This window comes from Condylura cristata, unplaced genomic scaffold, assembly GCF_000260355.1.
Source record: "Condylura cristata isolate star-nosed mole 26May11 unplaced genomic scaffold, ConCri1.0 scaffold00014, whole genome shotgun sequence".
NCBI lineage: Eukaryota > Metazoa > Chordata > Mammalia > Eulipotyphla > Talpidae > Condylura > Condylura cristata.
This window is the reverse complement of record NW_004567115.1, coordinates 17,462,600-17,477,604: the sequence shown is the minus strand read 5'-3', so window position 1 is coordinate 17,477,604 and position 15,005 is coordinate 17,462,600. Positions and strand designations below refer to the sequence as shown.

At 53.1% G+C, this 15,005-nt stretch overlaps 1 protein-coding gene across 1 annotated transcript; it reads left to right on the top strand.

Moving 5' to 3' along the window:
• Nucleotides 1-834: 834 nt before the first annotated feature.
• Nucleotides 835-13,382, top strand: DUSP4 (dual specificity phosphatase 4). Its single transcript, XM_004682204.1, has 4 exons — nt 835-1,668; nt 10,316-10,461; nt 11,665-11,884; nt 12,497-13,382. The coding sequence occupies exons 1-4, from the start codon at nt 1,233-1,235 to the stop codon at nt 12,880-12,882; spliced, it is 1,188 nt and encodes a 395-aa protein (XP_004682261.1). The 5' UTR covers nt 835-1,232; the 3' UTR covers nt 12,883-13,382.
• Nucleotides 13,383-15,005: the final 1,623 nt, after the last annotated feature.

The following is a 15,005-nucleotide window of genomic DNA, read 5'->3' as shown; positions in this document are numbered from 1 at the left end:
TGAGGTTTGCCAACGTTCCTCGGGAAGCTATAAAACTGATTTAATGGCATAAGAGGAAAATCGATCACACTAATGCATAAGCTAACGTCTGACAAATCGCATAAAAACAAACAAAAAACACCACCAGCCGGGTCGAACGCACTCGGTGAGCCAGGGCTAGAGGTCCCAGGCCCAGCCGGCTGGGCAGCTGTGCAGTGCTCCTGGTTCCGTTCAGTTCTGGGGAGACGATCAGCCACTGTTAGGGGGGGGGGGTTCAGGGGGAAGCACCGGGTGAGACAGCCACAACGAGCCCTGGCCTCCCTTAGGCCGGCTTCTCGGCTGCCTTTTTTCTGTAAGCCCAACGCCGCAGTGCTGCAGCGGGGTGCAGCGGCGACACCGCCACTCGAGTGCCGCAGGAAGCGGCGGCGGGGGTCAGGGTCAGCGGACCGACGGCTGGAGGCGCCGCCGCGCTCCATTCACAAAGTCCGGACGCGGCAGCTAGCTCGGCGGTCGGAGGCCGCCTCCCTCTTCCTCTAGGTCTCGGTTTTATGAATGGGCCTGGCGGCGAGCGCCGGGCGTCCTGTTTACTCCGCTCTTTGTGACGTCGCGTTCCCGTGACTGGGCGCAAGCGGCCGGCACTCCATTCACGCGCGGGGGAGAGGGGCGGGAGGCGGCCCGGAGGGGCGGAGGGAGTCAGGCTGGGGCGGGAAGGAGCGCGCCGGGCGCGGGGAGGGCGCGCAGCCCAGAATGGAAAGAAGGCGGGGCTTCGCGAGGTAGTAATGAATCTGCCCCCTCCCGGGGGAGAGCCGAGGAGCATTAACAAATCTATAAACCGCGGTGGAAACTCTGGCTGGGGCAGAGCGCGGAGCTCCGGCTGTTGGAGGGGAACGGCGGCGGGAGAGGTAGAGCGGGTGCCGGCGGAGGCTGGAGCGGCACGACGGGACAAGTACAATAGAGACAACAGAAAGGCGCTCTTGGTCCTCTCCCGTAAACACACTCCCCTCCACTGCCACCTCCGGCTCAGCGCGGCGCGCGGTGCTGCCCAATGCTGGCGGCCGCTCGGACTGCTATGTAACCGCGAGACTGAGGGAGGAAGGGGACTGGGGAGAAGAGGCTCGCCGTGGGAGCCCCTGGGGGGCAAGTTTGCAGCCACTTTTCCACGCGCCCGTCCTTAGTCCTCGCCCGCCCCTTCCTGCAGCCCAGCTGGCCCGGGTGTCTTTCGCCTCTTCGCGTGCCCAGCAGCCGCGGCGATCATGGTGACGGTGGAAGAGCTGCGGGAGATGGAGTGCAGCGTGCTCAAAAGGCTGATGAACCGCGACGAGAACGGCGGCGGCGGCGCGGGCGCTAGCGGCAGCCACGGTGCCCTGGGGCTGCTGAGCGGCGGCAAGTGCCTGCTGCTGGACTGCAGACCGTTCCTGGCGCACAGCGCGGGCTACATCCGAGGCTCGGTCAACGTGCGCTGCAACACCATCGTGCGGCGGCGGGCCAAGGGCTCGGTGAGTCTGGAGCAGATCCTGCCCGCCGAGGAGGAGGTGCGTGCCCGCCTGCGCTCTGGCCTCTACTCGGCGGTCATCGTCTACGACGAGCGCAGCCCGCGCGCGGAGAGCCTCCGCGAGGACAGCACCGTATCGCTGGTAGTGCAGGCTCTGCGCCGAAACGCCGAGCGCACCGACATCTGTCTGCTCAAAGGTAAGCGCGGCGACCCAGAGGCGAGAGGTAGGGTAGGTGTAGTGGGGCTTGCGCCGCACTAAGTAGGGAATGAATTACTTGGAGCGATTCGTGGCTGCAGGAACATCCCCCCTCCCCGCGCCCTCTTTTGTGCGTGTTGGTGTACACGGGTTTGCAAGGTTTTTGCGCATTTGTGTGGAAGTTCGAGCTCCTGAAGTCCTTAGAGACGGGGAGGGCTTGTTTCCTCCGTCACCTGCAATTCCACATCCTTCCCCGCGCGGTTGTGCATTTGTTTACACTCATTAACGGTTTGGCCTTGCGGTCAAAGCGACTCATCATTTGCGTTACCCACCCTCAAGTGTTCCCAAATACCACAGAGCGGGTGTGGACAGGATAGGCCTGTTGGTTTTACGTGAGCAGGCCCTGCCCTGAGTCCGACCCTGAGAACACGAGAGGTGGGTAAAGGGGTGAGCTTGGCAGCGGAATCTGCCCCGCGAATTCGTTCGGGGGCCTGCCTTTAGTGTACGCAGTGTGTAAGATCCGGCTGCGGACGCTGTGTGGACCGATCAGTATCTCGTTTCCAGCTGCTCAGCTCCCAGCTCCACCTGGAAGGTGGCCAACTCCTCCTACGTCGGGCTCGACCCGGACTCCCGGAGCTAGGGGCGGGAGGACTGAGTTTGGGCAACTCCAGGAGGAATCCAGCCGCTTCAATTCAGACGGCGGAGAAGTACGACCTTTTGTTCCGGCATCATTCTCCACTCGCTGATGTTGGTGCGCGCTTGATTTCAGTGAACCCTGGTGAAACTTTTCGGACGGGGAGCTCTAGTCAAATCTGAAGGTCAGAAACCCGGATAGACCGAGTGCTGTCCAAGGCGCCGGAGGGACACGGAGCCTGCCCCACCTGCCGTCCTGAGCTGCCTCAGTTTGGGGAGAGCGGACTGGGCTGGTGGGGTAGGGGCGCCCCCTGCGGTGCTGCGCCCCTTTCTCCCGCCGCAGCATTCCGCGCATTCTTTCGGCCCTGGTCGTGTCCGATGGACGCGAAGGGCGTTTCAGACCCCCGCCTTCAAAGAGCCGCTCCTTTTCTAGCTGGCGCCCATGGCTCCCTCCCTCTTCCTTTTTTCTGCGCCTAGGTACAGCTTGCCCTAGAGGAAAGGAGACGGTGTTGGGGTGGGGGGTGGGGTGGGAGGGTGGGCTGGGCGGAAACATGGCCCTCCCGCGCCCTCCCCATCCCAAAAGCACAACAAAACTGCTCAGTGTGGACGATTCGGGTTTGCCCTCGGTGAACAGCGGGGGGCTTTGTTCTCGGTAGTAGTTTCCTGGCCATTTGACCTGTCAGCTGCTGGGGAAATGCTGCTGTTGACCTTTGGTTGAACTACTAAGGCGATTTTGCTGATTTTTCATTCGCCGTGAGGGCTGCCTTTTGCACCTCCATGCTAGCCCAGTTCTCCCTTCTCCCAAAGCGCTTGAAGAGAAAGTGCCTGGCGGGCTCTTGTACCCGAAGAACGGGCCGCTAAGCGGGGAGGGGCCGGGTGTGAAGGACCCGCCGACCTCACCTGCCCCAGGTGCGGATCTGTGCCCGGGAGCCTGGTGGCGGGCGCACATCCTTAGTACTCTCCCTTCCAGGAACTGGTTCTACCTTCTTGTGTGAGGGAGGGGCAGGGGGTGGTCTAGGCTGCGGAGCATGCCTGCCCTCCCTCCTGCTGTTTGCGGGCAAGAAGAGACACATTTCTCAGGAATTAAAGTCCCTTCGCGTGGCAGCGTTGGCCGGGGTGTTCACCGTGCTGTGCTGCCCTCCGGTCTCCTGCTTCAGAGCAGGAACGCGCTCCTTTCTCTACCAGCCAGGACCCAGGACCCTTCCCGACTCCCTGACCCCCTGAATAAGACTAGGAGGGCTGTAGCCAAACCCATTGGGAGAGCTGCCAGGCTCTCTACCAGCGCGGTGAGGCAAGTGCTAATTTAAGGGCTGGGGAAGGACAGGGCCTCTGGGTAAAATGAGTCCCTGTCGGCTGGGAGGTGCCTGGCCAACGGAAGAGACGCGTTCTAAGAGCTCCTCTTTCTCTGCCTGCTGCCTGACCTGGTGCGGCTTGGGAGCTGGGCCCTCTGCACCCGGTATTGTACATCCTCCGTGAGCCAGAGGATAGGCCTGGGTCCAGGTGGTATTTTCTTTCAGGATCAGACCCCCGGCAGTAGCCTGGAGAGGTTGCAAGCAAAAGGAACCTACCTCTCTGGAAGCAACTGCCTAAAATTAACAGGATGGGGGGTGGGGAGTGTGGTTGGGGTGGCAGATCTTCCAAATTGTTCTGTAGCTGCAGGAGGATACTTTTGAGGTTAACTGGGTCATAGTCTGTTTAACTGAGTTTATTTTTATATGTCTGCTAAGCAGAGAAGGTCCTAACACAGCTTGGTTTCCTTTTTGCCTTCTAATGAGAAGGCTTCCCTAGTGAGAACAGAAAGGAACAGCAGCAGCATAGGCCAGTGGAAGGGAAGAAACAGGGGGTGCTAAGGAGGGAACTCTAGAGGCAGGGAACCTAGGGAAGAAAGACCCCCCCCCCCATGATCTTTATCAGGGCTGAATGATTTGGGTTCCCCACTGTAGTTCTTTCAGGCTGCAGCTAATAGGACTTTTGGGTCCTCACTTCCTCAGTCTTGTGGAAGTAGAGAAGGGGTCTTTATTTCAACCACTTTGAAGAGCAATAGGTTACTCATTGCAGGTAGTTAAATCGCTGATGCCACGGGGAAGAATTCATGATTGAGAGTAAACTTTGCTTAATATTAATAAATGCTAATTAACCGTTACATTTCCTAATATCGTCCAAGTTTTGCTAACTATAATAACCAAGATCACTACATTTTTTTGGCCTTTTAGCTAGTAAAAATTTTCATTGGGGTAGCTCTCTCTTAGCTTATCTTATTTAAATCCTATAAGACATTTGTCTTACAAATGAAAGACATTTGTAGGGGTCACTTAGAAACTTGAGCTTTTCAGATTTCACTGCAGTAAATATCCTCTGCTGAAATTCCTTGTCTTCCCAATCCTTTCAATTAGGGTTTTAGACTCCCGGGGGTCATTAGTAAAAGAGAAAAAGATCATTTTCCTATTCCAATCGAAATCTGTACTTCACCTTCAATGTAACAAATCTGTCTGTTATACGGACTTCAGGTTTAAAAATATTTATCTACCCTTCTGTCTAAATATTTCAGCTCATTGTCTTTTTTTTTTTTTTAAGATTTATTTATTTATACAAGAGCTGGGGTACAGGCGAGAGGCTTCACCAGAGACAGAGTGGGGAGCAGAACAGGCAGATGGACCAAGTACACTGCTGAGGGGAGCAGCAGGCGGGTCAGGGGAGGTCTGCCAGGCCATGTGGTCTCCTCCGGGCAGGTGGGGATCGGGCAGGTGGGGATCGAACTCTTGCGGAAGTGGCTTTAGCTTCTCAGTGCTGTGCTTTAACCCGCTGTGCCACCAGGGAGGGCCTCATTGTCTTTAAGATTTATTTTATTTATGTATTCAAGAACTGGGGTGAAGGCCAGAGATGCAAGGGACAGAGTAGGGAGCAGAACTGGCTGATCTACTGAAATACACTGCTGAGGGGGGCTGCAGAAGGGTCAAGAGAGGTCTGTCCTGCCATGTGGGTCACCTCCCCTCTCTGGCCTGAGATTGAATTTATCTGCAGTGGCTGGCCTTAGCTTGATAATGCTGACTTTAATCCCTGTGCCACCAGGGAGGCCTTTTTAGATCATTTTCTATGTCTGTTCTTATTCAAATCTTATTTAAAAGCTCTTCTGGAGCTCTTGAGAAATTGGGAGGATCAACAAACTATTCTAACTTCCCCTTTCAGGTAGGAACTCATTCTCCTAGAGTCCAGACCTGGCCATATAGACTCTACTTCCTGTAGAAAACTGCCACTGGACAGTGATGAATACAGGAAGGGAACGCTTAACTAGTGAGTCGGTCAATCCCAAGTATAAGTGCTGGCGTGCATGTCCTCTGACTGTCTATCCCCAGTCACCCATCCTAGTTCCCCAGGAGACCTGTGGGATCAAATAGCAGAGGTCTTGGGGACACTGAGGCTTGTCCACCTCTCCCATCCAAAGGGAAAGAAAGAGATTTTCTCCTTGCAAATAGGACAAAATTGCATTTGACAGGCCCTCCCTGGTGGCGCAGCGGGTTAAAGCACAGCACTAAAAAGCTAAAGCCGCTTCCGCATGAGTTCGATCCCCACCTGCCCCGGAGGTGACCACATGGCGCGGCAGACCTCTCCTGACCCGCCTGCTGCTCCCCTCAGCAGTGTACTTCGTCCATCTGCCTGTTCTGCTCCCCACTCTGTCTCTGGTGAAGCCTCTCATCACCCCTGAGCCTCTGGCCTGTACTCCAGTTCTGTATGCACAAATAAATAAATCTTAAAAAAAAAATTGCATTTGACTGGGAAGGACTGGGAATATTAGAATGACAAAAATGGATAATTTCTAACCCCAATTGTAATTCAGTAAAAAATTAGTAAATGTAGCAAACTCACTGTTGTTTGCATCCTTTTAAGGGAATGCTTCCAACCAACTAGAGTTGCTAAAGGCAGGGTGGAGGTATTAATTAAGTGAAAACCAGATCTTTATGGACCCCATTACAGCTCCCTTGGGCTTGTCCTCAATGCTTGAAGGAGAGGTGGTGCTAACATAAGGACTGAACCCGGAAAAATGAAGGAGGGAGAAAGTGGGGCCTTCTTAAAAAGCCAAGATATTCCTTTGCTCAATCAGGCCCTCTGAAACAAGATAGCCAGTTTCCTTGCTGGAAGGCAGTTCCCACTTAACAAAGAGGAAGCTTGACAGGAAGAAAAGTTCACTCTCCAACGGAAGCTAGCTTGCTGAATCTGGGAGATAGTACAGAAGGCCTGGGTGGGACTGTAAACACATCCAGCCTGAACGTGGCTTCCAGTGCCAGCCAGCGGGCCAAGCCCACAGGTCTGTGTGCGGCCTCTCAGAGACGGAAGCCCCCTCTGAGAGGTATATTTTAAATGTTTCTCAGCATTTACCTGGGTGCATGCTAAATCAGCACACAGATTAGTTCTTAGAGCCAGATGACCTTCAAGTGACTTTCAAGTGGCTTTTTTGCTGGGCAACACTTGACTTGTACTGATAAGTTGTCCCTAAGAGCCAGGGCCCTGAGTCCTTCTGGGCAGGGGTGATGTAGAGTGGTAGGTGAGTGTAGAGTGGGTAATGAGCAGAGAAATTGTCAAATGAAATCCATGACCAGAGTCACCACGAAGTTCAGCCCTGTCATACAGAACCACTACCAGTTCCCTTATGGTGACATGGACAGCCTGTTCCTGGCACTTTGACACCCATGGTCTCCCCAAGTGCCCCTCTGCAGGTAGTGGGACTGTGCCCATTGGAACGTGCCCAAGGCTCAGGAAGCCTTGAAAATTGCCTTGCTGGTGTGAGTATGTGTGAGGAAAAGCAAAGACTATAGGGTTTAACTGTAGATGTAGTTATCCCTCAAGAAAGGAGGGTGAAAAATTCTACTCTCCCCCCACCAGACTCGGCATGTGTTAAACTGAAGAAAATGCAAACTTGAAGAATAGAAAGTACATTCCTAAGTAAGGACATGGAAAAAACAGGTCAAAACTAATCAGAGTAGCGGATACACAGTGACATTCAGTAGGATGTAGAAAGACAGGTCAAAAAATTCATTGGCATTAAAATGTTAGGGCATTTTATTTTAGGAAACAAATGCAAATCATAGGCACCTGCTGTGTAAAGCCTGCAATTAAATAGATAAGGGAGACATCGGGGAATACCAGCATTTAGAGCATAGATGCTGTGTGAAATCCTCACATTGGAGGGGCTGCTGGTGGGACAGAGCGCCCTGCAGCACTTCCTCTCCAGTGGCTGTCACCTATAGTATGGGCCTTGTGGCTCGAGGGCTCAGTGCTTCCCTGCCCCCCACCTTGCTTCAGGGCTTGGCCCACCCTCCCAGGGGCCCTGGGTGAGTGCAGCTCATTGGCTCCCCACAAGGAGCCCATTGGGTGTTCGACCTCCTGACAGCCAGTCATACACCCCCCAAAAGCTAGTGAAGCTCAGGAGGGGAAAACCCTTTCATGGGTGCCACCAACAGGGGCAGGCCCTTCCTGTGCTTTTTCCAGGACTGATCTGCTACTTCACTTAGTTCCTTTCTGTTTGTTCTTTAAGGATTTTCCCAGAGAGAACTGACTTTTCACTAATCCTATTTCTCTGTTGTGATGGCGTCTTCTCTATTCTCTTAGGAGCAGCTTGTGGGGGGTGGTGACACCTGGCCTGGTGTGGCCCCTGGATCACCTCTGTTCTTTCCCCATTGCTGCTTGCCCCCGACCACTCCCGGGGGCATCTGCTGTCCGGACCTCTCCTTCGGTTTCTACTGTCCGTAGATTGACTGATGACGGGCCAGGGAGGCAGCGGATATCCCCGATTGGGAAGGGAGACAGGGCTCAGGAAGTGTGGTATCTGCCCTTCCTCTGTCTAACTACCGAGTCTTAAGACTACAACTGGAGAAAATAAGTAAGGCCCAAGGAGAGGACTGTGCAGTGTGGAAGTCAGTAATGCCCCTTGCAGGTGCCCCAAAAGGAAACCTGCATTCTGTGCCTCCCGGAGGCCCAGCACAGAGCACAGACTGTGTGAACCATTTGAAGAACCAGGATGGAGGTTTCCTCACATGTAACAGCTCGGGAGGAGGCTGTGAGGGGTTCATTCAGGGGCCCAGGCTGCATGGCTCATGCCCACAGGGTTGTGACTCAACCAGCCCTGTGAGCCTGACTGCAAAGGCTGTGCTCTTTCCGGAACCTCAGTTGGGGGCCCTATCCTGTATCTTCTGGGCAACAGGGAGAACATTCTCTGCTGTCAGGGTGGTGCTCCTCTGTGACCTCGGGCCTGGCCTGGCACCCTGTGGCCTGCTGTTTGCCCTCTAGCAGTATGCTTGTCGGCTGTCTGGGAGGTGAGCTTTAGGAGGCCGCTACACTCATGCGTCACATCTCTTGGGGGAAGAAACGTGTCTTAATAGTTCAGATTATATAATAAACACGACACTCATTGTAAAATCCTGTGAGAGTATAAAGAGTAACTGGTGATGGTACTTTATTGTAGGTGTTCATTATTGGTTTGTCGATGTATGCATTTCCCCTTCTGCTTGCTCCAAAGTGGAAGCATCGACCCAAAGTTTCCTGTCCTAGGGACTTCAGCTAAATACACTCACTGGCTCTCCTGCTTCCCATTCCCTTCTCTGCTTTCGCTGTGGCAGTGTTTGCAGCAGGACAAGATCACAGGGCTGGGGGGGGGGTGCCCTGTAATGAGAGACCGCTGGGGCCATCAGCACACCTGAAGAGAGGACATGGGACCTCTCCCAGGTTCCCCACCCAGGAAGGCTGGTCATTATGACTCAGCAGGAATGTGGGCCCAGCCCTCCACCAGAGAGCTGTTCTTTTACAAAGATCCTCAGGGAGGGCGTGAAAGAAGGCTCCAATAGGGGGGAAAAAATGCATCCCCGTGTCTGGGAGCATTGTGATGTGGCAAGGAACCATTCTCCTCCTCAGAGCAGGAGTTCGTAGGGATGGAGGGGAAGGCATAGCCTGTCACATGCCTGCATATGGGAGGCTCACTGGGAACTGTTACGGACCATGGGCCCGTGGTATTGGTCATAGAAATTTAAGAGTGTGAACTACAAGCATGGCCAACAGTTGAATGGGTCAGTTGAAGAGGTTCTTTCACTGAATTTTTGGTTCTGCAGAAACTGCAAAATAAAAATACAAGTAGGGCTTTGGCATACACTGTTAGGTTACCCACAAAGCATAGTCACCGAGATGACAAGAGAACCATGGATATTGGCTGCATGTATTTCTCTGAGTGTTTTGCTACCCACCTCTCTGGAATCTCTGCTCACCCCAAGCCGCACCCTTCAATCCCACCCCATTCAGTAAGTGCTTTTCTGGTTGGCACTAACATTCTACATAAATTGTCCTTTCCCCCCCTTTTTTTTTTTTTTACTTATAAGACTTTCCTCCCCGGAAGAAGATCCCACAGATAACTATTCCAGGGCTTAGCAACTTGCAGGTCAGGAAATCCTCCCTTGCCCCAAATCTGTGTGTTGCAAGAGGGATTTATTTAGATTTAAGTCCATTTCCTCTTGTTTTGGCCCCTTGTTGATGGAACAGCTGTTCAGGCGGCCGAGCAATTGGCATCTGCTCTGTTGCTGAGATCCAGAAGGACTGGTGCCAGACAAGTTTTCTTTCTTCTCTCCCGCACTGGACAACTTCTCCAGAAGGAAGGGCTGGCGCTGAGAGGATGGCAGACATCTGGAATTCCAGGCCTTCGTGTTCCTGGAACCCCGTAGCCATAACCAATTCATGCTTTGTCAACAGCCTAAGAAGCTCCAGGGGAAGAGCCCCTTATGAGTACCCCTGCACATCCTTCTTGGTGTCTTTCGAACTAGGTTTTGTCCATAAAGCCTGGGGTCCTATTTCAGGACGTGGTTCTGATTTGGGTCCTGCATCTCCGGCAGCCTTGGTGGACGTTATCCCTGGGCCCACAGCGCCACCCCGTGGCAAAAGTAACCCAGTTGGGCTCCAGGTCCCTATAGCGCTCCTTCTTTCTGGCTTCCTACCAGGTGAGGTGGCTCCATTAACCTTAACTGATTTCTTCTTTATAGGTGGCTATGAAAGGTTCTCCTCTGAGTACCCGGAATTCTGTTCCAAGACCAAGGCTCTGGCAGCCATTCCACCGGCTGTGCCCCCCAGCACTTCAGAACCCTTGGACTTGGGCTGCGGTTCCTGTGGAACCCCACTGCATGACCAGGTAAACTCAGGGCCCAAAGCCGGGGGCCAGAGGGCCAGGTGGGGCCATCAGGAGGGGCTGATTTACAGCCTTCTGCTTTTTAAAGGTGTGTTAGGGCCCTTTGATTCCTTGGACTTCTCTTTCTCTCTTTTACTACTGCCCTCTCAAGAAAACATCATAACATGGACACAAAACAGCATTAAGACCCGACTCCCTGGCTTCACTCTTGTTAATGCATATAAGTGAGGAAGCCTGCACAAGAGGATCTGTGTGTCCTGCAGTGTAGGAATCTCAGGGAAACCCGAAACCCTCTCCCCCCACTTTTTTTCCGTATTCATGGAAGTTTATTTAAAATTTCCCAAACCAAGTTCCTTAACAGGTGAATGGATCATCAAGCTGTAATATGTTTGTACATAGATAGAAATTAATAGGAAAAAATGGAAGAATAAAGATGGGTATAGAAAGAAATAAGAAAATTCATAATAGGACTATAAAATATAATGGTAAAGTACCAGGTGAAACACCCTTTTTTGAAGGAACCGCTTGTTGAGCCCTTGTTCCCCCAGTACGGTCCCTCATGAACCACTAAAAATCCTAAATGGAGATCAGTGGTCAGCTAGACCTTCCAAGAAAATCAGACAAAAACACGGCATTGCTTATAACCCCGCCCCACTCAGCCCTTTGATTTGCATGGAGAGAATTTTTGGGTCCAACAGCTCCCCAAACCCCAGGTCATGTGTTTGACTCCGAGAAATGTCCTGAAGGCAATTCTACCTCATTGTGCCCAAATCTCTCCTTTTATCTGTGTGACTGAGAAGCTATCCGTTTTTGATGTGCCAAGAAAAGACATGCCCAACTGAATGAGTCCCTGAACCCCACGAATCATTTGGTGACTTAATAGTATAAGCTCTATATATCACAAATGGTTGGCAGCGTTGGTGTGGTGCCCTCACAGGGGACGGGCTGCTGGGGGAGGCAGGTGGGTCTCAGGCTTTACCTGTCCTGGCGGCTGCTCGCAGCAGAGCAGAGCACAAACGGGGAGACGTGCTACTGAGCCCCTGGCTCCCTGCAGGAGCCCCAGGACGGCAAGGGTAGCCTGGTAGCCTCAGAGCCCATGAAAGCCACCCCAGCCAGGCTTTCCTTCCCCCGCACCAAGCACCGCTGTCATTTTCCTGGCTGCCTTGTACTTAGAATATTTGGGGTCCTTTTTCTTTTCTGCTGCAGGGAGGTCCTGTGGAGATCCTCCCCTTCCTCTACCTCGGCAGCGCCTATCACGCTGCCCGGAGAGACATGCTGGACGCCCTGGGGATCACGGCCTTGCTGAATGTGTCCTCCGACTGCCCCAACCACTTTGAAGGACACTATCAATACAAGTGCATCCCAGTGGAAGACAACCACAAGGCTGACATCAGCTCCTGGTTCATGGAAGCCATCGAGTATATCGGTAGGCTGGCCTGGGCCGGGGGGCCGGGTCCCAGCCTGGGGTTGGGGTGGGGAGTGAGAAGGAGCCACTTATGTGTTGAAGGAAGGAGTCAGGAGTGCAGTATCCAGGATACTCCCATTTCCTCTTTCTCCAGAGGAAGAAATACCCATTGGGTATTGTGTTGGGCAGGGTATGACCATAAATTCCTGTGGCCAGAGCCTCAGTTTAGTGCCAGTAACCTTTACCTCGTACAGATGCCCCTGTGACAAGGGTTTGGGGATGGGGAGGAAGACAAAGAACGGGACTGTTGGGTTATTGTCTGTTTCTATAAATCAATCCTTACTAAGTGTGTGTTGGGCCATGCCTGGCTTTAGCACCTCCTGAGTGCAGTGCCTCTGTTGGTTCAATCTCAAAAATACCCTAGAGTGGGTGGGATTCTGCAGGCCCTCCCACTGGGTCCTTTCCCGCCCATCTTGCCCGCCTTATTTTTCTCTTGGGCTAGCCCACCGCCCCCCATTTCTGGACACTTCTGCTCCCCCGCCTGACTCACATTCTGAATTAGGCACCGCTCGCTCGAGTGGGTGAAGGTCGCGAGTGCGGCCCAGGCTCTAATGTCGTCCTCCTCTGTCCCAGATGCGGTGAAGGAGTGTCGCGGGCGGGTGCTGGTGCACTGCCAGGCGGGCATCTCGCGCTCCGCCACCATCTGCCTGGCCTACCTGATGATGAAGAAGCGGGTGCGGCTCGAAGAGGCCTTCGAATTCGTCAAGCAGCGGCGGAGCATCATCTCGCCCAACTTCAGCTTCATGGGGCAGCTGCTGCAGTTTGAGTCCCAGGTGCTGGCCACGTCCTGCGCGGTGGAGGCCGCCAGCCCCTCCGGGCCCCTGCGGGAGCGGGGCAAGGCCACCCCCACGCCCACCTCGCAGTTCGTCTTCAGCTTCCCGGTCTCGGTGGGTGTGCACGCGGCCCCCAGCAGCCTGCCCTACCTGCACAGCCCCATCACCACCTCCCCCAGCTGCTAGAGCCGCTCTCCAGCACCCCGAAACCAGAGTCGGCGGGCGTTCTGCCAGAGTTGGGTGGGCAGATGTGGGTGGCGGCACGTTGGGACAGACCAGCTGGGGCAGGCGACCCAGCCCCTCCCCCTTCCATCTCTCCTTGGCTAGCCACCGGCCAGCTAGAATGGCAATAAGGACTTTGAATACTTAACTAAAAACAAACAAAACACTCCAACTTAGAGCAATAATGGCTGCCTTTAGTAGGCAGGGAAGACCTTGGTTTGGCTTGTGTGTCAGTTTTACTTTTTCAGATAGGAATTTCTTACCTCATTTTTTTAAGCAGTAAGGCTTGAAGTTAAGAAACCCACAGATCCTGGCAAATGTGCCCACCTGGTTTTATTAAGGGGGGAGGGGGGAGGGACAGGGACATGAAGAAAACAAATTTGCCAGAAGTGCCTGGTTCTGCGTGTTTGGTCCTTTTTTGTTCTTGTTGTTGTTAGTTACTGCATTTTTTTTTTTTAAAGAAACCTTTTAGGACATGGTTTGTCCCCAAAGTCACCCACAGGTGAATAATTAAGCTGAATAATAAATCGGTGTATTTATTAAGAATTTCCTCAGAGTGTGGAAGTATAAGGAGTCTAGTAACCGTGAAAATCCTTAGGTTGATTCCTCGAGCAGAGCACAAGGGCTTGCAGAGGCCCAAGCGGCCAGGAGCCGGTGGTGTGGCGGGTTCGGACACTTGCCAGGTGAACCCCTTGCGCTCGTTGCCACGGAGAAAGGCGGGAGGAGGAAGAAAGGCAAGGATGACTTTTTAACTACTTTTAAGCTGGTTCCAGCTAGACCAGGACAGCGAGTTTGAATCACCACAACCCAGCCTCTTTCACTGCAATCAGTCACTCAGTTGGGCAGTGGGAGCAGTGAGAGCATTTTCTCAGAACTGGCCTGAGGACCAGGATGTCGTCTGCGACCAGTGCCACAACACACAAGGTGCTCCTGCAAACTTGGGTGACACTCGGATTTCTGACAGCCAATCACTTGGCAAGGCCACTGGGAAAAGCGGCTGACTAGACAACAGCCCTGAAGGAATCCTTTTTGTCAGTGGGAGCCTATCTTTCCTTGTTCGCTTAAGTCGGAGTTGTTCATTTTAGGGGGTCAACCTGAGATGATGTATACCAAGAAATTCTCGTGTTCTTAAAATTCCTGGTTTAGCTGAGTAATTTTAAAGGCCCTCTGGAGTAGGAAGAGGGAGGTGGACACCACATTTCAGGTCTCCTTGAAGTCCAGTAGGGGTGAGGCGTCAGACTGCTTGCCAGCTGGCTCCTGGGTTTGGGCGTTGTGGGTACTCGGAGGCCATTTCAGAATCCTTTGTGATGCCATTTTAAGGGAACTTTCCAAATGGAGGAATGGCTTTTGGAGGGAGAAGGATGTTTTTTCTTGGGTTGGTCTTGGGGGGAGGGAAGAGGGAGCAAGCTACTTGTTATTTCATTTGTAGTATTGTGGAACAGTGTTGTTATGGAGTGCCAGAGTAGTGGTCATTGCAAACTTGTCTAGAAATGAGAGCATGTTTGTGGTTTTTGCTTTTGAGCCCTTTGAGAGTCTAGATCTAACTGAACTTTTCCACCCATAAGTGACTTCAGGCCTCCACGACTGAACCGTCTTGGGATGCTCTTCTGCATCCTGGCCCTGCAGACAGAACCAGGTTCATTACATTTCCTTCCACAAATGTGAACCTTGTTGGCACCTTTTGGCCTCCCTTTGTTTTGGGGGTGAGGACAGAGTTCCCACTTCCTGTTTTTAGAAAGGCCCAAGGTCCCCCCCCGCCCTTCACCTTGAGCTGTTTGGCTAAGTGGGTCCAGGGGAGACGTGGCGGTGTGGGGTTCCAGGAAGATGGGCCTGTCTGGAGATGGCGCAGCTGGACATCCCTCCTCAACCCTCGATTCCTGGAAATTGCTTCATGCCTTGTGACAGATGAGGAACAGTGGTTTCTGCGGCTGAAAGCCATGTGTTCCAATGGCAGACCAGCGTGGGAGGACGGGCCGTTTTAGGAGAGAGGGGAAGTAGCCTGGGACAGTCACCTTTGATAGACTGTGCATACATTTGCCCAAACCTATGTATCCTGCTTTCCTAGACTAGAGTCCAGCCACACGACA